Source organism: Oncorhynchus mykiss, chromosome 10, assembly GCF_013265735.2.
Source record: "Oncorhynchus mykiss isolate Arlee chromosome 10, USDA_OmykA_1.1, whole genome shotgun sequence".
Lineage (NCBI taxonomy): Eukaryota > Metazoa > Chordata > Actinopteri > Salmoniformes > Salmonidae > Oncorhynchus > Oncorhynchus mykiss.
In genome coordinates, this window is record NC_048574.1 from 27977108 (window position 1) to 28004654 (window position 27547).

Here is a 27547-nt window from a genome sequence, read left to right on the forward strand (position 1 = left end):
AGCTATGTTGTTGATGTAAATTGAGAAGTGTGTGGGGCCTAGGATTGAGTCTTGGGGTACTCCCTTGGTGACAGGCAGTGGCTAAGACAGCAGATTATCTGACTTATATATATATATATATATATATATATACACACACACTGCTCAAAAAAATAAAGGGAACACTAAAATAACACATCCTAGACTTGAATGAATAAAACATTCTTTTTAAAATACTTTTTTTCTTTACATAGTTGAATGTGCTGACAACAAAATCACACAAAAATGATCAATGGAAATCAAAATTATCAACCCATGGAGGTCTGGATTTGGAGTCACACCTAATATTAAAGTGGAAAACCACACTACAGGCTGATCCAACTTTGATGTAATGTCCTTAAAACAAGTCAAAATGAGGCTCAGTAGTGTGTGTGGCCTCCACGTGCCTGTATGACCTCCCTACAACGCCTGGGCATGCTCCTGATGAGGTGGCGGATGGTCTCCTGAGGGATCTCCTCCCAGACCTGGACTAAAGCATCCGCCAGCTCCTGGACAGTCTGTGGTGCAACGTGGCGTTGGTGGATGGAGCGAGACATGATGTCCCAGATGTGCTCAATTGGATTCAGGTCTGGGGAACAGGCGGGCCAGTCCATAGCACCAATGCCTTCCTCTTGCAGGAACTGCTGACACACTCCAGCCACATGAGGTCTAGCATTGTCTTGCATTAGGAGGAACCCAGGGCCAACCTCACCAGCATATGGTCTCACAAGGGGTCTGAGGATCTCATCTCGGTACCTAATGGCAGTCAGGCTACCTCTGGCGAGCACATGGAGGGCTGTGCGGCCCCCCAAAGAAATGCCACCCCACACCATGACTGACCCACCGCCAAACCGGTCATGCTGGAGGATGTTGCAGGCAGCAGAACCTTCTCCCCGGCGTCTCCAGACTCTGTCACGTCTGTCACATGTGCTCAGTGTGAACCTGCTTTCATCTGTGAAGAGCACAGGGCGCCAGTGGCGAATTTGCCAATCTTGGTGTTCTCTGGCAAATGCCAAACGTCCTGCACGGTGTTGGGCTGTAAGCACAACCCCCACCTGTGGACGTCGGGCCCTCATACCACCCTCATGGAGTCTGTTTCTGACCGTTTAAGCAGACACATGCACATTTGTGGCCTGCTGGAGGTAATTTTGCAGGGCTCTGGCAGTGCTCCTCCTGCTCCTCCTTGCACAAAGGTGGAGCTAGCGGTCCTGCTGCTGGGTTGTTGCCCTCCTACGGCCTCCTCCACGTCTCCTGGTAGCACCTCCATGCTCTGGACACTACGCTGACAGACACAGCAAACCTTCTTGCCACAGCTCGCATTGATGTGCCATCCTGGATGAGCTGCACTACCTGAGCCACTTGTGTGGGTCGTAGACTCCGTCTCATGCTACCACTAGAGTGAAAGCACCTCCAGCATTCAAAAGTGACCAAAACATCAGCAAGGAAGCATAGGAACTGAGAAGTGGTCTGTGGTCACCACCTGCAGAACCACTCCTTTATTGGGGGTGTCTTGCTAATTGCCCATAATTTCCACCTGTTGTCTATTCTATTTGCACAACAGCATGCAAAATTTATTGTCAATCAGTGTTGCTTCCTAAGTGGACAGTTTGATTTCACAGAAGTGTGATTGAGTTACATTGTGTTGTTTAAGTGTTCCCTTTATTTCTTTAGATCTCCTTTAGCTCCTCGGACTCAGTGACTGACTGCAGGGAGAAACTTTGTAGCGGGGCAGGAGAAAGAGGGAGAAGCGTCGGGGATGGTCGCATTAGAAGGGGTGGGAGATGAGGAAATGTTGGATGGGCAAGGAGGCATGGCTGAGTCAAATAGGAATCCTGGCTTAATGAAGTGGTGATTAAAGAGCTCAGCCATGTGCTTCTTGTCAGTAACAACCACATCATAAACATTAAGGTACATGGGCAGCTGTGAGGAGAAGGGTTTATTCTCCAGGTCTTTAACTGCTCCTTAAAGTAACTAACTATGCCTTCCGGATAGCCTGAGTATACATATTTCTAATTTGCCAGAACGATAGCCAGTCAGCCTGAGTATGCGTGTGCCAAGCCTTTCGCCAAATTCAATTCTTGAGGTGGAGTAAGTCTGCAAGATCACAGTCGAACCAGGGGCTGAACCTGTTTTTAATTCTCATTTTGTTTATGGGGGCGTGTTTGTTAACAATACCACTGAAAATATCAAAAAAGAAGGTCCAAGCGTCTCCGACAGAGGGGATCAAGCTGATTCTATACCATTTTACATATACCTTTTAAGAGGAGGGATGACCTTAATGTATGTCAAATGTTTTACAAAGAAAATGTATTTACTGAGCAATAATGTAAACATACATTCTTCCAAACAAGCTATTGTCCAATGGATTGATGATCGTATTATGAGCAAAAAAAATGCTTTTAGTCTACAAATGGTGTCAGTAGAGGAGGTGTTAAACCTATTGAAGTCATTTAAATCTACAGGTTATGATCTTATGGACAATTTTTTACCAAGCTATGCTACTTCCCAGATTGCAGCTCCACTGAAATACATATTTAATTGGTCACAGAAAAGGGGACGTTTGCAAATGTGTGGAAGCATGTTAAACTGTGTCCTATCCCGAAAGACAGCAAAGAACCCATTACTCCTGCCAATATTCTACCAATTAGTCTACTCCCTTCACTCAGTAAGATATTGGAGGGTATTGTGAGTAGGCAAATATGCGAGTACATGGAAAATAATTATCTGATTACAGCCAATCAGCATGCTTACCGCAAAAACAATTCCACTACCACTGCATTGGTTAACATGACTGACTAGTGGGTCAATGCTATGGATAATGGCAGGTTTGTGGGTGTACAATTTTTTGATTTTAGTGCAGCATTTGATTTAGTGGATCATGAAATCATTGACAAAATCATTGCATTATGGTTTTAAGGAAGTGTTGAATTGGGTACAGTCATATGTAACTGACAGGAAACAGTCCACCTATATCAATGGTTCATTTTCTTCCCCTCATGCTTTAAACTGTGGAATACCGCAGGGCAGCTGCCTTGGGCCACTTCTTTACTTAATATATACCAACGAACTTCCTTATGCCGTATCTGAAACTCAAACTACTATATTTGCAGATGATACTACAATTTATACAGCAAGGTTAAACAGGTACAGCAAGCTCTACAAGTAGATTTGGAAAATATCAGGGAGTGGGTTTGGTGGAACAAACTTGTTTTAAACACCAAGAAAACCAAAGTTATGTTGGTCTGTTCCACCAGCATACTGGGGAGTACAAATTGAGGAAGTGACAGAAACCAAACAACTAGGAGTGCAGCTAGACAAGTGCTTATCATGGTCATCTCAAATAACTAATCTATGTAAAAAAATAAAAATATTAAAACAGCATGCATGTTCAGAAGGATAGCCAAATACTTACTGGGAAAGATTTTTAAGCAAATAACACAAGCATTAGTTGGGAGTCAGGTGAACTACTGTTCTGTGTTCTGGGGAAATGCATCAGCAAGTGAAATTAGGAGTCTGCAGATTGAATAGAACTAAGCAGCAAGGATTGTTTTAAAGGTGGAGATATGGTTATTCTGTTGTAGTCATGCTCAATGCTCATGGTTGGCCATCAATCAACAAGATAATTGAAAAATGCATGCTTATTTTATTTCATAATATACACCATTTAAAACGTCCAAACTCTATTCACAGCAGTATTCAGTTGGTAAGAGACAGACATTCCGTAAATACTAGGAATAGATTTTCCACATACTGTATGTGTTATCCAGGCAGAAAAGAGAAATTGGCAAAATAATGATTTCGATTCAGAGCAATAAAGACATTTAATTATTTATCTGAGCAAACCAGAAACATTCAATATATACATTCAAACAATACTTTAAAACCATTTTAATATAATACATAGGAAAGTTGTGCTGGACTATGGTAGATGAAGAATCAATCTATCTTTTTAGACTGTTTAACTGGTCAATATGTCAGTGTATTATGTCTGTTTGTAACAGTGTGTTACATGTGAAAATGTGATCGTATTATAAATTGTATTTTAATGTTTAAGGACTCTTGGAAGATTAGTCCAAATGAGGACTAAAAGAGATCATAATAAAATGTACAGCCCACAGATGGGCCATGACTCATACAGAATATCTTAATACGGTCTAGAACAAAACAAGCACATTACAAACAAAAACATTGTATCACTGTAGGATGTAGGAATATTAATATTAATAATACTGTATAAACATAAAAAATATGGGAACATAAACAAATCCCTTGACTTCTGTCATTGCTTAGTCTGAGTATATCCATTGCACATTACCCTGACCAAAAACTTGAATCAGTTAGTTAGTTATCGCCATCTTGTGGTCACAGTATATAATTGCCTCTGTCGTGAGTTCCATGACAGCCTGTCCACTCCAGCTCTGTGTCCCCCCTCCCCCCTCCAGTCACCTGCACCTTCTCGGGGTCAAAGCTCCAGTACTGCTGCTCCTTGAAGTATACCTGTCCATCAGGGTTGTTGAGGGCCCCGTTGGCCCTCTGGGGGACGCCCCTCCAGTCCCCCAGGCTGCGGGGTTGTATGAGTTGGGCATCAGGGTCCCAAAGTTAAGCACAAAGTAACGCTGGTGGCCCAGGTGGCGGTAGGTGAAGGCCTGGTCAGGGTGTCCAGGGAGGCCTAGCTCACTTCTCCTCAGGGGGAAGCCTGGGTCCACATCGCTGCTAGAGTAACGCCACACTCGCCTGCCAGGAGGAAGAGACGCAAGGAGAAATGTGCTGGTGGTGTGAGATGTGATATTGCAATGCAGCAACACAAACTGAAAAATCTGTGTAAAACATTTCTGCTATAATCTGACTGTTTTCTGTATGTCGAACTTGAACACTAACCCCAACTGTGATTCAAGACAGTTATTACTGTAACAAGAACAAATAATTTCTGGTACATTTATTGCCGGTTACTTGTGTCTTCATGTGCAGACTACCTTTGAAAAAGTATAACTTATTGTCCATATTTGAGTAAGCAGCTGCCTCAATAGTGAGGGGTAGTCCTGGCCAGCGGTTCTGCAGAGGTAGAGGGGAGCTGGTCTGGCCTGCAAGAAACACAGTCCAGAACAGGCTCCCACGGAATACTAGGCTGGTACCATCTTGGTCTGCAAGGTAATATAAATTGGAAGCTTTACAGGTATCAGAGTATATCACTGTCTTCAGAAGTCAATGAGGAATTCTCAAACTACTGTTTACGTAAGCTTATGTCCCAAAATAGTCATATGCCAAAATCCACCAGATCTGGATTAGTCTTGTTTGAAACCACAACTCTTACCCAAACCTTGCTTCTAACCTCAGTATGTTGGGTAAGTAAGTACAACTTCCAGTTGTGTGAGAGCCATTAATTTCAATTATTTTTTAGCCATTTTAGCATGGTCATATAGTGACTACCAGTTCAGTCTTACCCATGGTGATGGCATCAAAGAAGCCCCTGCAGTATGGAGGTGGGGTGGAATCAGGCAGATACTGACAGCTGAGCTGACGTTTGATTTACTGTATTCTGATGCCAAAAAAAAAAATATCTAAAGAGCCAAATGATTTTCCGATGCCCCTGAATCGCAGACACAACGTCTCCTTTGATTTGTCTCCAGATGTTGCCCACCCGTTCTGTTTGGAAGAGTTGAGCAAACAATTGTGTTAAGGTCTGATAGAATCTGCATCCCTAAGGAGAGCAAGACAAAACATGGGGAGATAGTTTGTCTGGCTTCTCCCTGTTTTACTGTCTAAGTGGAAACGTTGATGTACAGGGATGTTGCTTGTTGACTTTGGTGTGACTTTGAGGGGACGAGAGGATGGGAAAAAAAGACTGATAAACACTGTCTCCAGCTGCCGGAAGCCTGGCTCTGTGATATAGTGATCTCTGGACATCCCTTTGGGTAAAGCATCAGAGTGGTCAGATGGAAGAATTGAGTCTATAGAGCTACACCTATGCTACCGGGTGTGATTCCCTCATTGGTGGAAAAAGTACCCAATTGTCAAACCTGCGTAAAAGTAAAGATACGTTAATAGAAAATGACTCAAGTAAAAGTCACCCAGTAAAATACTAGTTGAGTAAAAGTCTAAAAGTATTTGGTTTTAAATATACTTAAGTATTAAAAGTAAATGTAATTAATAAAATGTACTTAAGTATCAAAAGTAAAAGTATAAATCATTTCAAATTCCTTATATTAAGCAAACCAGACAGCACCATTTTCTTGCTGTTTTTATTTACGGAAAGCCAGGGGCACACTCCAACACTCAGACTTCATTTACAAACGAAGCATTTGTGTTTAGTGAATCCGCCAAATCAGGTGGTAGGGATGACCAGGGATGTTCTCTTGATACACGCTATACGGGTTTGAGTTACTTGGCAACTTTAGTTGTGAATGATGCAAACCTTAGAATGTCTTAGAAATAAAATCTTATACAGTTGAAGTCGGAAGTTTACATACGCTTAGGATGGAGTCTTTAAAACTCGTTTTTCAACCACTCCAAAAGTTTCTTGTTAACAAACTATAGTTTTGGCAAGTCGGTTAGGACATCTACTTTGTGCATGACAGAAGTCATTTTTCCAAAAATGGTTTACAGACAGATTATTTCACTGATTATTCACTGTGTAACAATTCCAGTGGGTCAGAAGTTTACATACACTAAGTTGACTGTGCCTTTAAACAGCTTGGAAAATTCCAGAAAAAGATGTCATGGCTTTAGAAGCTTCTAATAGGCCAATTGACATCATTTGAGACAATTGTAGGTGTACCTGTGGATGTATTTCAAGGCCTACCTCCAAACTCAGTGCCTCTCTGCTTGACATCATGGGAAAATCAAAAGAAATCAGCCAAGACCTCAGGAAAAAAATTGTAGACCTCCACAAGTCTGGTTCATCCTTGGGAGCAATTTCCAAACGCCTGAAGGTACCACGTTCATCTGTACAAACAATAGTACGCAAGTATAAACACCATGGGGCCACGCAGCCATCACACCGCTCAGGAAGGAGACACGTTCTGTCTCCTAGAGATGAACGTACTTTGGTGCGAAAAGCGCAAATCAATCCCAGAACAACTGCAAAGGACCTTGTGAAGATACTGGAGGAAACAGGTACAAAAGTATCTATATCCACAGTAAGACGACTCCTGTTTCGACATAACCTGAAAGTTATCTCAGCAAAGAAGAAGCCAATGCTCCAAAAACCACCATTAAAAAGCCAGACTACAGTTGGCAACTGCACATGGGGACAAAGATCATACTTTTTGGAGAAATGCCCTTTGGTCTGATGAAACAGAAATAGAACTGTTTGGCCATAATTACCATTGTTATGTTTGGAGGAAAAGGGGGAGGCTTGCAAGCCGAAGAACTCCATCTCAAATGTGAAGCACGAGGGTGGCAGCATCATGTTGTGGGGGTGCCTTGCTGCAGGTGGGACTGGTGCACTTCACAAAATAGATGGCATCATGAGGTAGGAAAAGTATGTGGATATATTGAAGCAACATCTCAAGACATCAGTCAGGAAGTAAAAGCTTGGTCACAAATTGGTCTTCCAAATGGACAATGACCCCAAGCATACTTCCAAAGTTGTGGCAAAATAGCTTAAGGACAACAAGGTCAAAGTATTGGAGTGCCCATCACAAAGCCCTGATCTCAATCCTATAGAAAATGTGGGCAGAACTGAAAAAGCGTGTGAGAGCAAGGAGGCTTACAACCTGACTCAGTTACACCAGCTCTGTCTGGAGGAATGGGCCAAAAATTCACCCAATTTATTGTGGGAAGCTTGTGGAAGGCTACCTGAAACATGTATTATTATATTATATATTATTAACACCTTTATTTAACTAGGCAAATCAGTTAAGAACAAATTCTTATTTTCAATGACAGCCTAGGATTTGTGGGTTAACTGCCTTGTTCAGGGGCAGAACAACTGATTTTTACCTTGCCAGCTCGGGGATTCAATCTTGCAACCTTTCAGTTACTAGTCCAACGCTCTAACCACTAGGCTACCTGCCATTTGACCCAAGTTAAACAATTTAAAGGCAATGCTACCAAATACTATTTGAGTGTATGTAAACTTCTGACCCACTGGGAATGTGATGAAAGAAATAAAAGCTGAAATAAATCACTCTACTATTATTCTGACATTTCACATTCTTAAAATAAAGTGGTGACCCTAACTGAACTAAGACAGGGGATTTTTTACTAGGATTAAATGTCAGGAATTGTGAAACTGAGTTTAAATGTATTTGGCTAAGGTATATGTACTTCCGGTCATTTTCCTGTCCTGCTAAGCATTCAAAATTTAACAAGTACTTTTGTGTGACAGGGAAAATGTATGGTGCAAAAAGTAAATTTTCTTCAGGAATGTAGTAAAGTACAGCACTTTTCCCTGTAATAAATGGGATGGCTTTAGCCACACTTTTAATATGAAAATAATCTGTCCTTTAGCTTTTTCCAATTGATGCTTTGTATACTGTTTGACAGAGTGATTGGACACTATGATGTCATGGTGAATGATAGCACAGCAGATTGTAAAGGGTTAAACAATTGGATGCTGATCCAATCTCCAGTCAGATTTGTGGACTAAGTTCAATATTAGGTCTCAATGTAATTTTATCATAATTTTATCAAATGCTCTCAAAGATGGCGTAGCAGTGCAGACGTGTTTTGTTTGTCCTCTCATGGACTTTTGTATTTTTTTCGTCTTTTTTGTATATATTTAAATTTTATATTCAATCCCTTCTCCATTTTAGTTAAATTATACCTTCTGGTAACCTGCCTCACCCAATGTGATACGGAACCGCTATTATTTGTAATTTCTAGACCTTATAGCAAGAACCACCTAGCCATCAGAAGCTAAACAGCTAATTAGCTACAAGCTATTTAGTCATTGTTAGCCACTGCTAGCGGCCTTTACCTTCTGCACAGGTACCAGCCCTTTTTTTAGCTTGGATAATACTCGCCAGCCTTCCAGTAACAGACTGTCTCTCCACTACAATTCCGGATTCCTGCCGTAATCCCTGGACCATTTTCCTGATCTTCACAGCTAGCTAGCACCCACCGAGTTACCCAGTACCGAAGCTATCCCTGAGGCCCACCTCCCGGCCTACTCAGTTGTTTACCCAGACTCCACCAAAACACTACTCCACCGGATCCTTGCCGTAAGCTCTGGGCCTTGGCACCGGATCACCGCTGCTACCGAGTGGCTATAGTGGCTAACGCCCCTGCCCCGAAGCTAGCACCAGTTAGCCGTGAGCCAGGCACATCTCCCGGATAGAAAACTAAATTACCACAATACCTCTTTTGCCATCTGGCTTGGATCCTTAGTCGACACGGCGCCCCGCCGCACCACCACGACTGTTCTGCCGACGAATACTCCATCCGCTGTGCCTTCAACCGGCCTCCGTCAGACATCGGAGCAGATGCTTCTACTAGCCCCGGGCTACTAACTTTAAACGCTGTGTCGCCCGCGTGCTAGCGTAGTAACGACTTCTCCGCGGTTTCCCTGTCCCATTTATTGTTGCCCCCTGGACCCTATGATCACTTGGCTACATAGCTGATGCCCACTGGACTGTCCATTAATCACGGTACTCCATTCTGTTTATTTTATTTTTGGTTTATCTGTCGGCCCCAGCCGCGAACTCAGGCTGTGTGTGTAGTTAACCGACCCTCTCTGCCCATTCATCGCCATTTTACCGGTTGTTGTTTTAGCTGATTAGCTGTTATTGTCTCACCCGTTGTTGTCTTAGCTAGCTCTCCAAATCAACACCTGTGATTACTTTATGCCTCGCTGTATGTCTCATATGTCAATATGCCTTGTATACTGTTGTTTAGGTTAGTTATCATTTCTTTAGTTTAAATATGGAGCCCCTAGTTCCACTCATTATACCCCTGATACCTCCTTTACCCCACCTCCCACACAAGTGGTGACCTCACCCATTATAACCAGCTTATCCAGAGATACAACCTCTCTTATCATCACTCAGTGCCTGGGCTTACCTCCGCTGTACCCGCACCCCACCATACCCCTGTCTGCACATTATGCCCTGACTCTATTCTACCACGCCCAGAAATCTGCTCATATTATTCTTTGTCCCCAACGCTGTAGGCGACCAGTTTTGATAGCCTTTAGCCGTACCCTCCTCTGTTCCTCGGGTGATGTGGAGGTAAACCCAGGCCCTGCGTGTCCCCAGGCACCCTCATTTGTTGACTTCTGTCATCGAAAAAACATTGGTTTCATGCAAGTCAACATCAGAAGCCTCCTCCCTACGTTTGTTTTACTCACTGCTTTAGCACACTCCGCCAACCCTGATGTCCTTGCCATGTCTGAATCCTGGCTTAGGAAGGCCACCAACAATTCTGAGATGTCCATACCCAGCTACAACATTTTCCATCAAGATACAACTGCCAAAGGGGGAGGAGTTGCAATCTACTGCAGCGATAGCCTGCAAAGTTCTGTCATAATTTCCTGGTCTATACCCAAACAGTTTTAACTTCTAATTTTAAAAATGAACCTCTCCAGAAATAAGTCTCTCACTGTTGCCGCCTGCTATCGACCCCCCTCTGCTCCCAGCTGTGCCCTGGATAGCATTTGTGAATTGATCGCCCCCCATCTAGCTTCAGAGTTCGTTCTGTTAGGTGACCTAAACGGGGATATGCTTAACACCCCGGCAGTCCTACAATCTAAGCTAGATGCCCTCAATCTCACACAAATCATCAAGGAACCCACCAGGTACAACCCTAAAACTGTAAACATAGCACCCTCATAGACATTATCCTGACCAACTTGCCCTCCAAATACACCGCTGTTTTCAATCAGGATTTCAGCGATCACTGCCTCATTGCCTGTATCCGCTATGGGCCCGCAGTCAAACGACCACCCTTCATAACTGTCAAACGTTCCCTAAAACACTTCTGCGAGCAGGCCTTTCTAATTGACCTGGCCCGGGTATCCTGGAAGGATATTGACCTCCTCCCGTCAGTCGAGGATGCCTGGTCATTATTTAAAAGTAATTTCCTCACCTTCTTAGATAAGCATGCCCCGTTCAACAAATGCAGAACCAAGAACAGATATAGCCCTTGGTTCACTCCAGACCTGACTGCCCTTGACCAGCACAAAAAACATCCTGTGGCGGACTGCACTAGCATCGAATAGTACCCACGATATGCAACTGTTCAGGGTAGTCAGGAAGCAATACACGCAGTCAGTCAGAAAGCAAAGGCTACCTTTTTCAAGCAGAAATTTGCATTCTGTAGCTCTAACTCCAAAATGTTCTGGGAAACTGTAAAGTCCATGGAGAACAAGAGCACTTCCTCCCAGATGCCCACTGCACTGAGGCTAGGTAACACGGTCACCACTGATAAATCCATGATAATCGAAAATTTCAAGAAGCATTTCTCAAAGGTTGGCCATGCCTTCCTCCTGGCTACCCCAACCCCGGCCAACAGCTCCGCCTCCCCCGCAGCTACTCGCCCAAGCCTCCCCAGCTTCTCCTTCACCCAAATCCAGACAGCAGATGTTCTGAAAGAGCTGCAAAACCTGGACCCGTACAAATCAGCTGGGCTAGACAATCTGGACCCTCTCGTTCTAAAACTACCCGCCGCCATTGTTGCAACCCCCATTACCAGCCTGTTCAACCTCTCTTTCGTATCGTCCGAGATCCCTAAAGATTGGAAAGCTGCCGCAGTCATCCCCCTCTTCAAAGGGGGTGACACCCTAGACCCAAACTGTTACAAACCTATATCCATCCTGCCCTGCCTATCTAAAGTTTTCGAAAGCCAAGTTAATAAACAGATCACTGACCATTTCGAATCCCACTGTACCTTCTCCGCCGTGCAATCCGGCTTCCAAGCCGGTCACGGGTGCACCTCAGCCACGCTCAAGGTCCTAAAAACGATATCATAACCGCCATCGATAAAAGACAGTACTGTGCAGCCATTTTCATCGACCTGGCCAAGGCTTTCGACTCTGTCAATCACCGTATTCTTATTGGCAGACTCAATAGACTTGGTTTTTCTAATGATTGCCTCGCCTTGTTCACCAACTACTTTTCAGACAGAGTTCAGTGTGTTAAATCGGAGGGCATGTTGTCCGGACCTCTGGCAGTCTCTATGGGGATGCTACAGGGTTCAATTCTCGGGCCGACTCTTTTCCCTGTATATATCAACGATGTCGCTCTTGCTGTGGGCAATTCCCTGATCCACCTCTACGCATACGGCACCATTCTGTATACTTCCGGCCCTTCCTTGGACACTGTGCTAACAAACGAGCTTCAAAGCCATACAACACTCCTTCAGTGGCCTCCAACTGCTCTTAAATGCTAGTAAAACCAAATGCATGCTTTTCAACCGTTCGCTGCCTGCACCCGCCCGCCCGACTAGCATCACCACCCTGGATGGTTCCGACCTAGAATATGTGGACAACTATAAATACCTAGGTGTCTGGCTAGACTGTAAACTCTCCTTCCAGACTCATAATAAATATCTCCCATCCAAAATCAAATCTAGAATCGGCTTTCTATTTCGCAACAATGCCTCCTTCACTCACGTCGCCAAACATACCCTAGTAAAGCTGACTATCCTACCGATCCTCGACTTCGGTGATGTCATCTACAAAATAGCTTCCAACACTCTACTCAGAAAATCCCTGAAGTTGGAGACTTTTATTTCCCTCACCAACTTTAAACATCATCTATATGAGCAGCTAACCAATCGCTGCAGCAGCTGTACATAGTCCATCTGTAAATAGCCCACCCAATCTAACTGCCTCATCCCCATACTGTTTTTATTTTATGCTCTTTCGCACACCAGTATCTCTACTTCCACATCATCATCTACACATTAATCACTCCAGTGTTATTCTGCGTAAATCTGTGACACTTCATTTAATATGATATATTGCACTACTTTAGGTTACATTATGAATGGAATACCGGTCGTCAGGGCTTGGAACTGGTTCAGGGAACAGAACCACAAACCGGAAAAGAATGAAAGGAACAGAATCAGAATCTGGAACGGGAATGAAAGTGATCTATACTGTTTACGAACAGAACCGTTATTTAAAAAAACATGGGCGTCCGTTAATAACGTTATTTTGCATTCCAGTCATTTTTTCTAGTCCCATAAAAAATGCAACAAATTGCCTATGCAAAGCCCTCACTCTGTCACTCAGAAACGTATTCCAGTGTCTGCCTGCCAGCTGAAAATCTTTGCCTGTGTGTGTGCGTGGCCCTCCCCCTCCGAAGTATAGACTACTGTAGCCGACAGACATTACAAGCGTGATTCAGAAATGACAAAGAGAGATTAAGGATACTATAGTCATCCCGTTTGGATTTATTAACTACAAAATGGTAAGACGTGTTTTTATTTGAATTAATATTCCCATGTTCCAGCGCTTCGTCTGAACTTTAACACGCATTGCTTGCAGTACGGTTTTGGAAATATAAGGAACGCATCTTTCATATCAGTGAGAAATCATTTTCAAAAAACAAAAGGTTAAATTACTACACACCTTTACACGGCCATATTTCCATGTTACAGCACTTATGTACGGAAGACAGAGTCGACTACATGTGCCAATTAGCTATCTGCATCTCCAAACACCTGTGTGTAAATAGAAGACAGACGCAACAAATGCATTGTCACTGAAAAATACTGTCAGCTGCAACTGTTAACTGGTTAAGTATGTGTTTATTTACTGTTTGTGAAATTATTTTGAGGTGATTTGAAAGTGGAGGGCTTTATGTTTCTAGAACCGATCCGGCTGAGGCCGTACATGAGATGGGCACCTGCCGAGCAAACCGGGACAAGAAAACCTCTCAAGTCAGCTTAGTAATGTTTCACTATTTTTATTTTTAGGAATTTCACTGAGGAGGTTGGTCCTCTCCTTCCTCCTCTGAGGATCCTGCACTGATGTAGGTTAATGTTTTAAATGTAATGCCTTGGCAAGACAGGTTGGTGGGACCTGAGCCCCATAGCAGGAAATTAAGAAGTAATAATATGGTAATAATTCATGTGCTTGCTAAAGGTACTACTGTTACTCCCCATACTAAACTACATACTACAGCTGAAGCAAGCGCACACACATTTCTTCAAGAAATACCTTTCTACACCTTATTACTTTTTACAACATTTCCTGCTGTAAGACAATAAAGAACTGTGTTATTATTATTTTTTAAATGGGTTTCCTGTTGTTATTTTGGTGTTTTTTATTTTCATTCTTTACCATTGAATACTGATATTGATTTGTCTTTTATTGCAATATAAATAACATTATTTGCCCAGATGATTTGCTGTTGAATACATTTTTACATTTTACATTGGCATAAAGCATTTATTTATTCTGAAAATGTAAAGTTATTACACCTGAAAGTTCACTGAAGCAAATGGTCATCTGTCTCGTATTTGCTGTTGAATAAAATGCCCATTTGAAATAGTTGACAGGCCTAGTTTACCATTGAAGACCATTCACCGTTACAGAAAGTAAACTTTATATCAATAGAGTATTTTAATATCCATAATGTTTGAGCCTGTAGAATGGATATATGAAGACGTCAATTTCCCTAACCCACCAATCACAGACGGTTGCGTGCGTCAACACAGCGAAAGGGGGCGGTCTGTTGTCAACATTTTTTGCAGCGCTTCGCAGTGAAGGTAAGTAGGGTCGCCTAATGTCAACTTTCTAAAAAAAGTTTAGGGAGCTAGATACATATTTGGTGTGGATAAACTGTGTAGCTACGTTGTCAAAGATAATGTCAACATTGCTGCGGATTTAGTTAGCCAAATGAGGTCAAATTGGTCATCAGATTTAGCTTGCATGCTAACTGATAAGCTAATGACTAAAGCTACTAGTTAGCTGGCCAAAGAGCGCTAACCTGCAAGTTACTCCTCAGGTCAGTCAACTTTCTATCTAGCTATATTTTGAATTTATTTGGGTTATTTTGATGTAGAAAGTGTGACGAGAACAGGATAATGATCAAAGCATGATGACGTAAAATAGATTAGTAGCTAGCGCGTTAGCCACTTTGTAGCCATAGCCCTTGGTGTTTGAGTGCAACAAGTAGCTAAGAAAGATGAATGACCTGAGGAGTAATTTGCAGGTCAGCGCTCTTTGGCCAGCTAACTAGTAGCTTTAGTCGCTAGCTTATCAGATAGCATGCAAGCTAAATAGGTTTTTTATTTATCTTTATTTAACTAGGCAAGTCAGTTAAGAACAAATTCTAATTTTCAATGCTGACGTTAGTTGACAGCTCTTTCAGGCTAGATGGCTATGTTTGCTAGCTGACTGGCCACAAATATGTCAACACTGGTTTACATGAACCAACTTGTTGATTTAGCTAGCGACTTAGTTTATCATTAGTTTTTCTCGCATCTATTTTGACGACCTACAACAATTGTCTTCAGCCATAGTTATCCAGACATATACTTTGATGTATGAACAAGAACTCAAATTCAATACCTAGTGGTGTTTAGTACCTAGCTACGTAGTTCTCACATCTAATTGAAATTAATTGAGCTGCCTGCCATCTGCTTTGACTTTACATGCCCCTAGATTAAGTGATAGTTACAGCTAATCCACACTGCAGGAAAACCAATATACTCAAATTTGACTAATCCTGTTGCCTAATCAGCTAGCTAACTCCATCCAATTATAGTCTTACAGGGGTAGTATAGTCTTTTCAGAGATTTCAAAAGTTGTGACACATTTTTTACTTACCACAGCAGCTGAAAGAGCTACCATGGCCTCTTCGGGGTTTCGTGGTGACGTTTCCCAGGTGCGTGGCGGCCGTGATCCCGTCTTCTCTGAGGCCATCAACCAGAAGATGCGTGTCCCGGACCGGCTGAGAGTGGGGCCAGGCATGGGACAGGGAGGGGAAGAGGCGAGGCAGGGGCGTGCTGAGCGTCCCGCTTCCTATAGCATGCACATCCCAGACAGGCTGTCTCTCACAGGTGGGCGCATGTCTGGTCTGTATGTAGGCCTATTAATAAATACAAAACGGGAGGTATTTTATGTGTCTTAAGTTAGAAGTGGAGTTGGGATAGAATGGAGACCGGTCAGAAGAACAACTCCTTTAGCCACTATACAATGCTGGATATTAAGCTCTTTAGATTCTCTCAAGATTTGAGTTGGAGTAGTCATGGGATCTTTGTGTGAGTTCCTTTCATATCTGTGTTCTGATACCTCTGACTTACTAATAGATGCCCCGGACATGAGCCCCCGTCCACTGTTCACGCCATCCAAGCACAACTCAGCCCTCCCCCTGGGGCTTGCATGGGAGGCACAGCAGCAAGGTGCCTGGGACAGAGACCCCTACATGAGGGAACCAGTGCAGGTATGTGAGACTGCAGACTGGACTTTTTGTTTGGGAACAAGTTGTCTGACAATAATTGGATGAATGTAGTGTGACTGATGCATGCAGTGTTAAGCCATTGCTCAGAATATCATTCTTCAGAGCTGTTTAAATGATTCAATATGCAGACACCACCTGGATTGAAACATTACCAGCAGCTTCCATCTGGTCCTACCCTCACCATCTAACTCATGTTATTCTTTCTCTCTCCTGTGACAGAGTCCCCTGCGGAGGTCCTACAGTGACCAGGCTTTTGGCAGGAGTGACCCTGACACCCCCACTTCCAAACAGGCACTGCACACCCCCACCTTGTAAGTACAAGACACATTGGATTAAACACTAATTAACTATTTTTGGGAAGCCTGTGATTGTCACTATAACAATCCAGCTCTTTCCTTGGACCAGCGAGGGGGGTTACATGTCCAACGCTTCCTGATAAGCGGAGAAAAAAAGCTCCCAAAACACATGGTGCTGAATATTTTCAGAACACTTCACTTTAAAACACAACGTTTGTTGGTTTTTATCACCTTGTGTACGAAACAACTTGGCTGTATGTAAGCATAGTAGCATTATTTTGACCCTTGTTCAGTCTTTCAACACAACGCTTGCCTGCCCTTTCAAACCTGGAACCTTTCAGAAAGGCACAAAGGAAAAGTTGCATTGTCGGCTTGGGACATTCTAAATTCTATTGACTTTGCACTGCCTGAGGCCCACACTGCTATGTCCTCCTCCTTTTGAGTTGTGTTTCCAGCGGAGGGAGACAAAACATTGGTTCCTCTCATCTCTAGCCTCTCCTTATACAGTTGAAGTCTGAAGTTTACATACACTTAGGTTGGAGTCATTTAAAACTCATTCTTCAACCACTCCACACATTTCTTGTTAACAAACTATAGTTTTGGCAAGTCGGTTAGGACATCTACTTTGCATGACACAAGTAATTTTTCCAACAATTGTTTACAGACAGATTATTTCACCTGTAATTCACTGTATCACAACTCCAGTGGGTCAGAGGTTTACATGTACTAAGTTGACTGCCTTTAAACAGCTTGGGAAATTCAAGAAAATGGTCATGGCTTTAGAAGCTTTTTAGGCTAATTGACATCATTTGAGTCAATTGGAGGTGTAGCTGTGGATTTATTTCAAGGCCTTCCTTCAAACTCAGTGCCTCTTTGCTTGACATCACGGGGAAAATCAAAATAAATCAGCCATGACCTCAGAAGAAAAATTGTAGACGTCCAAAGGTCTGGTTCATCCTTGGGAGCAATTTCCAAACGCCTGAAAGTACCACGTTCATCTGTACAAATAATACTACGCAAGAATAAACACCATGGGACCACGCAGCCGTCATACCGGTCAGGGAAGAGACTAGTTCTGTCTCCTAGAGATGAACGTACTTTGGTGCGAAAAGTGCAAATCAATCCCAGAACAACAGCAAAGAACCTTGTGAAGATGCTGGAGGAAACGTGTACAAAAGTATCTATATCCACAGTAAAACGAGTCCTATATCGACATAACCTGAAAAGCCGCTCAGCAAGGAAGAAGCCACTGCTCCAAAACCGAGCAAGCCGAAGAACACCATCCCAACCGTGAAGCTTAGTGGTGGCAGCATCATGTTATGGGGGTGCTTTGCTGCAGGAGGGACTAGTGGACTTCACAAAATATATGGCATCATGAGGAAGGACAATTATGTGGATATATTGAAGCAACATCTCAAGACATCAGTTGGTCGCAAATAGGTCTTCCAAATGGACAATGACTCCAAGCATACTTCCAAAGTTGTGGCAAGATGGCTTAAGGACAACAAAGTCAAGGTATTGGAGTGGCCATCACAAATCCCTGACCTAAATCCCATAGAAAATGTGTGGGCAGAACTGAAAAAGCGTGTGAGAGCAAGGAGGCCTACAAACCTGACTCTGTTACACCAGCTCTGTCAGGAGGAATGGGCCAAAATTCACCCAACTTATTGTGGAAGGCTACCCAAAACTTTTGACCCAGGTTAAACAATTTAAAGGCAATGCTACCAAATACTAATTGAGTGTATGTAAACTTCTGACCCACTGGGAATGTGATGAAATAAATAAAAGCTGAAAGAAATCATCATCTCTACTGTTATTCTGACATTTCACATTCTTAAAATAAAGAGGTGATCCTAACTGACCAAAGACCAGGAATTTCAACGAAAAACTGAGTTTAAATGTATTTGGTTAAGGTGTATGTAAACTTCCGACTTCAACTGTATGTTGGTTATATTTGAGGCAGCGTGAAGCCAGGCAGATGGTCAGTCATGTGAGTCAATTTAAGTTATTGAAGGTATGTGGCCTTGTCACAATGCTTGGTAACAGTTGTGCCCCTCTCTGTCTAACCTCTGTCTTTTGTGGTGACCCTACCCACCCCTCCCTTGTGATTGTTATAGTAGTGGCGGTGCAGGACGCCCCCCTAAGCGCTCCGCTGCTGCTGCAAACCCCCTGCCCATGGTCCTGGGGCTCCCTGTCATCCCACCCAGCCACCTGTCCCCAACGACCATGCTACAGGCCGCCAAGGAACTGGGCCAACAGGCCTCACAGCGCCTCCTGCAGACTGTTACACAGAAATACAGGTTAGGGGCAACTCCTACCTTCTCCGTCCTGAGTGACCCTTGCCTACCCACTCCTAAATCTTAACAAATGGCACCTAACCTCCTTCCATTCCTTCCTTGCTTTGGCTTGCATGTCTCTCGTTACACTACTAATTCAAATTTTCTTTGCAAGGCTTTTTCCTCAAGATATGGATTCTGTCTCAAAGCCTTTGCTTCGAGATAAGGATACATTATTTTCTTCATGATAACTTCCATTACTCACAACTTTTGTTGAATCATAGTGTTAATCAATTACTGACTAATCCTTTACCTTGATGAACTGTCCCGAAGCACTCTAAACTCTGCTTGTCACTTCTCCCTGCTTTGCTCTTGCTTCGGGTAGAAGTTTCCAGTAGGCACAGATCTTGGATCAGCTCACCCTCCCATAATCCTAACCTTAGCCTTTACAGACAATGAAGAACTGACCTTAGATCAGCATCCATGGGGCAACTTCATCCTACTACTGCTTTATGCTGGCTTTTGTTGTCCTCTGGTTGCTTTTTCTTCTTTCTGGATCCCTCCCTGTTGTTTCTCTGCCTTGTTTTGAAGGCCCCTTTGCAGACTGTGGTCTCTCCCTGGTTTAAAGGTTCAGTTATCCTGAACACCCAACGACTGCTGTGGTCGAGGCACCCCCTGTGTACGTTGAACCAGCCAGGAAAAGGTGACAAGTTCTGGCAAGCCATTTACTGTTATTGGGTGTGTTCCGGGGTTCGAAGAAACCCTGTTTTCAGAAGCCTAAAGTATTTAATTGTGGTGTGTGCATGTGCCATTTACATGTATCCCTGTGTGTGTGGTTGGCAGTGCCATGCAGGACTCCTGGATGAGCCCAGATGATGAGGGAAGTGCCGCAGCTGTGGAGTTCATCGTACTTAGGAGACAGGTAAGCAGGCTAATTACCCCCTTACTGTTAGTGTTGCTGTACTCTTTGGTTCAGTCCATGCCGCCAGGTTGAGTAGCCATTGTTTTACCAGTAGATGGAGCCAGAAGCCATATCTTCTATATTTTCTTCTGGACATTGTTGAGGCACTAATATTGCTTGTGTTATGGATACTTGTATGTTGTATTTATGTAAGTTGTTTTTAATCAAACAGGCTCAGAAATCGAGGCCATCTTTACACTACGCCAAATGCTTTGTAAAAATAATTGGTTACTTACAGTATAATGAGTAAGATGGCACCGACAGACATGGCAGCTCTGCTTCTAGCTCCTCAGCAACTTCGCAGTATTTTGTTTTTGTGTGTGTTATTTCTTACACTATTAGCCCAGAATGTTTTTTGTGTTAGTACATACAGCCGGAAAGAACTCTTGGATATCAGAATGGCGGTAACTCACCAGCATTTTGACCAGGTATACGACTTTCCCGAATTGGATCCTTTGTTTGCACACCCCAGGGCAATTGAACTTATCCCAGAGGCTGCTCCAAGACGCTGCTGGCGGTGAAGAGGTAATCGGAATAGACAGACAGGAATAAAGAACTCTCCGGGAAGATTGGCGGTGGTGTGTTTCATGATTAACCACTCATGGTGTGATTTGTGATAATGTACAGAAACTGAAGTCCTTTTGTTTACCCAACCTAGAATACCTTACAATCAAATGCTGACGGTATTACCTCTCAAGAGAATTCTCTTCAGTTATAGTCACAGCTGTGTATATTCCCCCTCAAGGAACTACAATGGACTTCATGCAAACTGGAAACCACATATCCTGAGGCCGCATTTATTTTAGCTGTGGATTTTAACAAACCAAATGAGGAAAACGCTACCTAAGTCTCTCTTCCGGGATGCCTACAAGGCCCTCCCTTCGGCAAATCAGTTCATGACTCCATTTTGCTCCTCCCTTCCTATAGGCAGAAACTCAAACAGGAAGTACATGTGCTAAGGACTATTCAACTCTGGTCTGACCAATCCAAGCTTCAAGATTGTTTTGATCACGTGGACTGAGATATGTTATGGGTAGCCTCGGATAATATCGTTGATATATACACGGACACGGTGACAGAGTTCATTAGGAAGTGCATAGGGGATGTTCCCACTGTGACGACTAAAACCTACCCAAACCAGAAACCGTGAATAGATGGCAGCATTCGCACTAAGCTGAAAGCGCAAACCACCGCATTTAACCATGGCAAGGTGACTGGGAATATGGACGAATACTAACGGTGTAGTTATTCCCTCCGTAAGGCAATCAAACAGGCAAAACGTCAGTACAGAGAGGAGTCGCAGTTCATCGGCTGAGACGAGACGTATGTGGCAGGGTCTACAGACAATCACGGATTACAAAGGGGAAACCAGCCACGTCACAGACACAGACGTCTTGCTCCCAGACAAGCTGAACACCTTCTTCACCTGCTTTGAGGATAACACAGTGCCATCGACGCAGCCTGCTCCCAGGGACTGTGGGTTCTCATTCTCCGTGGCCGACGTGAGTAAGACATTAAGCCTGTTAACATTTGCAAGGTTGCCGGACCAGACGGCATCCCTAGCCGCGTTCTCAGAGCATGCGCAGACCAGCTGGCTGGAGTGTTTACGGACATATTCAATCTCTCCCTATCCCAGGCTGCTGTCCCCACTTGCTTCAAGATGTCTACCATTGTTCCTGTACCCAAGAAAGCAAAAGTAACTGAACTGACTATTGCCCCATAGCACCCACTTCTGTCAATTTGCCAATCTTGGTGTTCTCTGGCAAATGCCAAACGTCCTGCACGTTGTTGGGCTGTAAGCACATGGAAAACCACACTACAGGCTGATCCAACTTTGGTGTAATGTCCTTAAAACAAGTCAAACTGAGGCTCAGTAGTGTAGCAGTCAGGCTACCTCTGGAGTCTGTTTCTGACCGTTTGAGCAGACACATGCACATTTGTGGCCTGCTGGAGGTCATTTTTCATGGCTCTGGCAGTGCTCCTCCTGCTCCTCCTTGCACAAAGGCGGAGGAAGCGGTCCTGCTGCTGGGTTGTTGCCGTCCTACGGCCTCCTCCACGTCTCCTGATGTACTGGCCTGTCTCCTGGTAGCGCCTCCATGCTCTGGACACTACGCTGACAGACACAGCAAACCTTCTTGCCACAGCTCGCATTTATGTGCCATCCTGGATGAGCTGCACTACCTGAGCCACTTGTGTGGGTTGTAGACTCCGTCTCATGCTACCACTAGAGTGAAAGCACCGCCAGCATTCAAAAGTGACCAAAACATCAGCCAGGAAGCATAGGAACTGAGAAGTGGTCTGTGGTCACCACCTGCAGAACCACTCCTTTATTGGGGGTCTCTTGCTAATTGCCTATAATTTCCACCTGCTGTCTATTCCATTTGCACAACAGCATGTAAAATTTATTTTCAATCAGTGTTGCTTCCTAAGTGGACAGTTTGATTTCACAGAAGTGTGATTGACTTGGAGTTACATTGTGTTGTTTAAGTGTTCCCTTTATTTTTTTGAGCAGTGTACATAGACATGGAATCACAGGTCACTTTAATCGAACACTAGTCACTTTAATGTTTACATAGTAATTTCATGTGTGTATACTGTATTCTATTCTACTGAATTTTAGTCAATGCCTCTCCGACAATGCTCATCCTAATATTTACATATTTCTTAATTCCATTTTACTTTTAGATTTTTGTGTATTGTTGTGACTTGTTAGATATTATTTTATAAGAATCATTGACCTCATCCGATCGGTTGAGGATGCCAGGTCGTTCTTTAAAAGTAATTTCCTCACCATCTTAAATAAGCATGCCCCTTTCAAAAAATGTAGAACTAAGAACAGATATAGCCCTTGGTTCACTCCAGACCTGACTGCCCTCGACCAGCACAAAAACATCCTGTGGCGGACTGCACTAGCATCGAATAGTCCCCGCGATACGCAACTTTTCAGGGAAGTCAGGAACCAGTACAGATAGTCAGTTAGGAAAGCAAAGGCTAGCTTTTCCAAAAATAAATTTGCATCCTGTAGCTCTAACTCCAGAAAGTTTTGGGACACTAAAGTCCATGGAGAATAAGACCACCTCCTCCCAGCTACCCACTGCACTGAAGCTAGGCAACAATGTCACCACCGATAAATCCACGATAATATAGAATTTCAATAAGCATTTCTCTACGGCTGGCCATACTTTCCTCCTGGCTACCCCAACCCTGGCCAACAGCTCCACAACCCCCTGCAGTTACTTGCTCAAGCCTCCCCAGCTTCTCCTTCACCCAAATCCAGATAGCAGATGTTCTGAAAGAGCTGCACAAATCAGCTGGGCAAATCTAGACCCTCTATTTCTAAAATAATCCGCCACCATTGTTGCAACCCCTAATACCAGTCTGTTCAACCTCTTTCGTATCGTACGAGATCCCTAAAGATTGGAAAGCTGCCGCGGTCGTCCCCCTCTTCAAAGGGGGTGACACGCTAGACCCAAACTGTTACAGACCTATATCCATCCATTTCTAAAGTCTTTGAAAGCCAAGTTAATAAACAGATCACTGACCCTTTCGAATCCCACCGTACCTTCCCTGCTGTGCAATCCGGTTTCCGAGCTGGTCACGGGGGCACCTCAGCCACGCTCAAGGTCCTAAAAACGATATTATAACCGCCATCGATAAAAGACTACTGTGCAGCCATCTTCATCGACCTGGCCAAGGCTTTCGACTCTGTCAATCACTGTATTCTTATTGGCAGACTCGATAGCCTTGGTTTTTCTAATGACTGCCTCACCTGGTTCAACAACTACCTCTCAGACAGAGTTCAGTGTGTCAAATCGGAGGGCCTGTTGTCCAAACCTCTGGCAGTCTTTATGGGGGTGCCACAGGGTTCAAGTCTTGGGCCGACTCTTTTCTCTGTATATATCAACGATGTCGCTCTTGCTGCGGGTGATTTCCCTGATCCAACTCTACTCAGACGACACCATTCTGTATACATCTGGCCCTTCTTTGGACACTGTTAACTAACCTCCAGATGAGCTTCAATGCCATACAACTCTCCTTCTGTGGCCTCCAACTGCTCTTAAATGCTAGTAAAACAAAATGCATGCTTTTCAACCGATCGCTGTCCGCACCCACACGCCCGACTAGCATCACTACTCTGGACGGTTCTGACTTAGAATATGTGGACAACTACAAATACCTAGATGGCTGGCTTGACTGTGAACTCTCCTTCCATACTCATTTTAAACATCTCCAATCCAAAATCAAATCTAGAATCGGCTTCCTATTTCGCAACAAAGCCTCCTCTCACGCCGCCAAACGTACCCTCATAAAACGGACTATCCTACCGATCCTTGACTTTGGCGATGTCACTTACAATATAGCCTCCAACACTCTACTCAGCAAACTGGATGCAGTCTATCACAGTGCCATCCGTTTTGTCACCAAAGCCCCACATACCACCCACCACTGCGACCTGTATGTTCTCGTCGGCTGGCCCTCGCTACATATTCGTCGCCAGACCCACTGGCTCCAGGTCATCTACAAGTCCATGCTAGGTAAAGCTCTTCCTTATCTCAGCTCACTGGTCACGATAAAAACACTCACCCGTAGCACACGCTCCAGCAGGTATTTCTCACTGGTCATCCCCAAAGCCAACACCTCATTTGGCCACCTTTCTGTCCAGTTCTCTGCTGCCAATGACTGGAGCGAATTGCAAAAATCCCTGAAGTTGGACACTTATATCTCCCTCACAGAACATCAGCTAACCGATCGCTGCAGCTGTACACAGCCCATCTGTAAACAGCCCATCCAATCTACCTACCTCATCCCCATATTGTTTTTATTTACTTTTTTGCTGTTTTGCACACCAGTATTTCTACTTGCACATTGATCACTCGTGTTAATTTGCTAAATTGTAATTACTTGCTACTATGGCCTATATTGCCTTCCCTCCTCACACCATTTGCGCACACTGTATATAATTTTTTTTTTCTCTATTGTGTTATTGACTGTACGTTTGTTTATTCCATGTGTAACTCTGTTGTTTGTGTCGCACTGCTTTGCTTTATCTTGGCCAGGTTGCAGTTGAAAATGAGAACTTTCCTACCTGGTTAAATAAAGGTGAAAAGAAATACAAATGTATGTGTTGAAAATACCAAATTGTTTACATAGAGCTGTGTTTAAGTTGACTGACACGCACACTTATGCCACCAGGGGTCTTTTCATAGTCCCCAAATCCAGAACAAATTCAAGAAAACGTACAGTGTTAAATAAGGCCCTTATTGCGTGGAACTTCCATCTCCTTTTGCTCAAATTAACAGCAAACCTGGTTTCCAAAAACAGATGAAGCAACACCTTGCGGCACAACGCCTCTCCCCTATTTGACCTAGATAGGCTACATATCAATGCATACACACACTATGTGTGCCTTTTTAAAAATCTGTAGTTCTGTCTTTGAACTGTTCTTGTCTAATGATGTTCTGTATTATGTTTTGTGTGGACTCCAGGAAGAGTAGCTGCTGCTTTGGCAACCGCTCATGGGGATCCTAATAAAATACCAAATATTACTGCACTTTTGGAACCAGGAACACAAGCATTTCGCTACACAATCTGTAAATATGTGTATGTGACCAATAAGATTTGATTATAACAGATCAGCACCGTTCTCTCTCGTGTCCAGGTGGTGAAGATGAGTCGTCGTCTGGCGGGTCTGGAAAGGCAGAATGCTGAATGCAGACAGACGGAGCTGGTGCTCTTCTCCCTGCTCCTTTCTGCCTGCCTGCTCAACGGATGGCTCTGGATACGCAGATAACAGACACGCGTCATTCAAACAGCCCACTCATCTGCACTACAACCCTCCAACCAGCTACTTTGCTCAACTCTGTATTACACATCCACTCAGCTGGGTATTGCAGTGCACTTATTTACACATGTTGGTATTAGGTGCTCAGCATCTATCTGTTTGGACCACTTAAGTAGGGACAGTTCATCCATTTTTACATGTGGCCTTATTTTCACTCTTTCTGTTCTTGTAGTTGATTCCCAAACTTAATTGTTTTATTTGTTTCCTTACAGAGAAAATTGGTTGTCATCACTTGCCATTGACTATAATGCAATATCCAAATGTCGAAAGCATATTGGAAAACACTCCACAGTACATAAGAATCCCATTCTGAATGTCTCTTTACTCAGTTTTTAAAAAGTCCACTGTGCCATAAATCCATGTTTGAATGGTTCTGTTTACAACAAAAATATGGATTTATTGGGACATTGAAATAAATAAATAGAGAGCAGAAACAATTTAGAATGGAATTTTGACGTGATATGAAATTGACATTTTCTCTAATATATTTAATAAACTATTTGGGGATCAACTACGAGCACAGAAAGTGAAAATAAGTCATTTAAATGTAAAAATCAGGGAACTTCCCCTTTAAGTAGGGCCTTAGGACTGAGGTTCGAATGAGGGTGTTGAGAGTTAGTGTGCAAAGGTTAAATAAATTACAATGCATTGTCAAGGTGGAGGCTGGCCAATTTCAACATAATCAGGGATTGATTCATGCATCAAGGATTGGCCGTCTGACCTGGACAGCTAGTTTACCACGGCTGGAGGAGGTGATGGTGTTACTGCTGAAGCTCTGCTACATTCTGGTGGCTAGGTTGGATATTCAGATTCACGTCATAGGTCTGTCAAAACACAACTTGTAACATTTGAATGTAGTTGGTAGTCTCTTCCCATAGCCCCTGTATCTGGGGGTGGATCGCCACAAGTCAGTTGGTAACTGGTCTGAAGTATCTAGTAAACCATTATGGCATGATTTACTTGGAACTCTTCAGACCTAAAGAAGCCTAAATTGTAATCAGTTGCAGACAGTACATAGGTAATAAGGTTCTAAGACCTACACTATATATACAAAAGTATGTGGACACCCCTTCAAACTCTTTCAGCCACACCCGTTGCTGACAGGTGTATAGAATTGAACACACAGCCATGTAATCCCCATAGACAAACATACCGAGGACAGACGTAAAAACCGTCAGTCCTCGGTTACAACACCCACTACTGAGTTACAAACTGCCTCTGGAAGCAACGTCAACACAATGAAATGTGTTTCCATGGCCAAGCAGCCACACAAGCCTAAGATCACCATGCGCAATGCCAAGCGCCAGCTGGAGTGGTGTAAAGCTCGCCGCCATTGGACTCTGGAGCAGTGGAAACGCGTTCTATGGAGTGATGAATCACATTTCACCATCTGGCAGACCGACAGACTAATCTGGGTTTGGCGGATGCCAGGAGAATGCTACCTGCCCGACTGCATAGTGCCAACTGTAAAGTTTGGAGTAATAGTCTGGGGCTGTTTTTCATGGTTCCGACTAGGCCCCTTAGTTCCAGTGAAGGGAAATCTTAACGCTAAAGCAAATAATGACATTCTAGACAATTCTATGCTTCCAATTTTGTGGCAACAGTTTGGGGAAGGCCCCTTTCCTGTTTCAGCATGACAATGTCCCCGTGCACAAAGCGAGGTCCATACAGAAATGGTTTGTGGAAGAACTTGACTGGCCTGCATTGAGTCCTGACCAACCACATCGAACACCTTTGGAATTAATTGGAACTCCGACTGCGAGCCAGGCCTAATCTCCTAACATCAGTGCCTGACCTCTCTA

The 27547-nt window shown here is 43.6% G+C and overlaps 1 protein-coding gene and 1 long non-coding RNA gene across 5 annotated transcripts; one reads left to right on the top strand and one right to left on the bottom strand.

The window, feature by feature from the left end:
- Window positions 1-3625: 3625 nt before the first annotated feature.
- Window positions 3626-5563, bottom strand: LOC110534912. Its single transcript, XR_002475181.2, has 3 exons — window positions 5460-5563; window positions 4992-5159; window positions 3626-4752 (listed from the first exon to the last, which is right to left on the bottom strand). It is a non-coding gene; the product is annotated as an uncharacterized LOC110534912 (long non-coding RNA).
- A 9009-nt stretch (window positions 5564-14572) lies between these two features.
- LOC110533593 (mitochondrial fission factor homolog A) lies at window positions 14573-26908 on the top strand. 4 transcript variants are annotated; one of them, XM_021617958.2, is made up of 8 exons: window positions 14573-14673; window positions 15742-15969; window positions 16219-16352; window positions 16590-16681; window positions 18784-18966; window positions 19571-19645; window positions 19786-19864; window positions 25563-26908. In XM_021617958.2, the coding sequence occupies exons 2-8, from the start codon at window positions 15759-15761 to the stop codon at window positions 25692-25694; spliced, it is 906 nt and encodes a 301-aa protein (XP_021473633.1). In that variant the 5' UTR covers window positions 14573-14673; window positions 15742-15758; the 3' UTR covers window positions 25695-26908. The 4 variants fall into 4 exon arrangements, with proteins under 4 accessions (XP_021473633.1, XP_036845899.1, XP_036845897.1 ...); XM_036990004.1 differs by having other exon boundaries at window positions 18787-18966; XM_036990002.1 differs by lacking the exon at window positions 14573-14673 and adding an exon at window positions 14681-14912.
- The last annotated feature ends 639 nt before the right edge of the window (window positions 26909-27547 follow it).

What these genes read in the sequence shown, in the direction of transcription:
- LOC110533593 (XM_021617958.2), top strand. Translation starts at nt 15,759, where the DNA reads ATGGCCTCTTCGGGGTTTCGTGGTGACGTTTCCCAGGTGCGTGGCGGC. An exon ending in AGACAGGCTGTCTCTCACAG is followed by an intron (nt 15,970 to 16,218) that starts GTGGGCGCATGT and finishes ACTTACTAATAG; the next exon opens with ATGCCCCGGACATGAGCCCC. An exon ending in GCACTGCACACCCCCACCTT is followed by an intron (nt 16,682 to 18,783) that starts GTAAGTACAAGA and finishes TGATTGTTATAG; the next exon opens with TAGTGGCGGTGCAGGACGCC.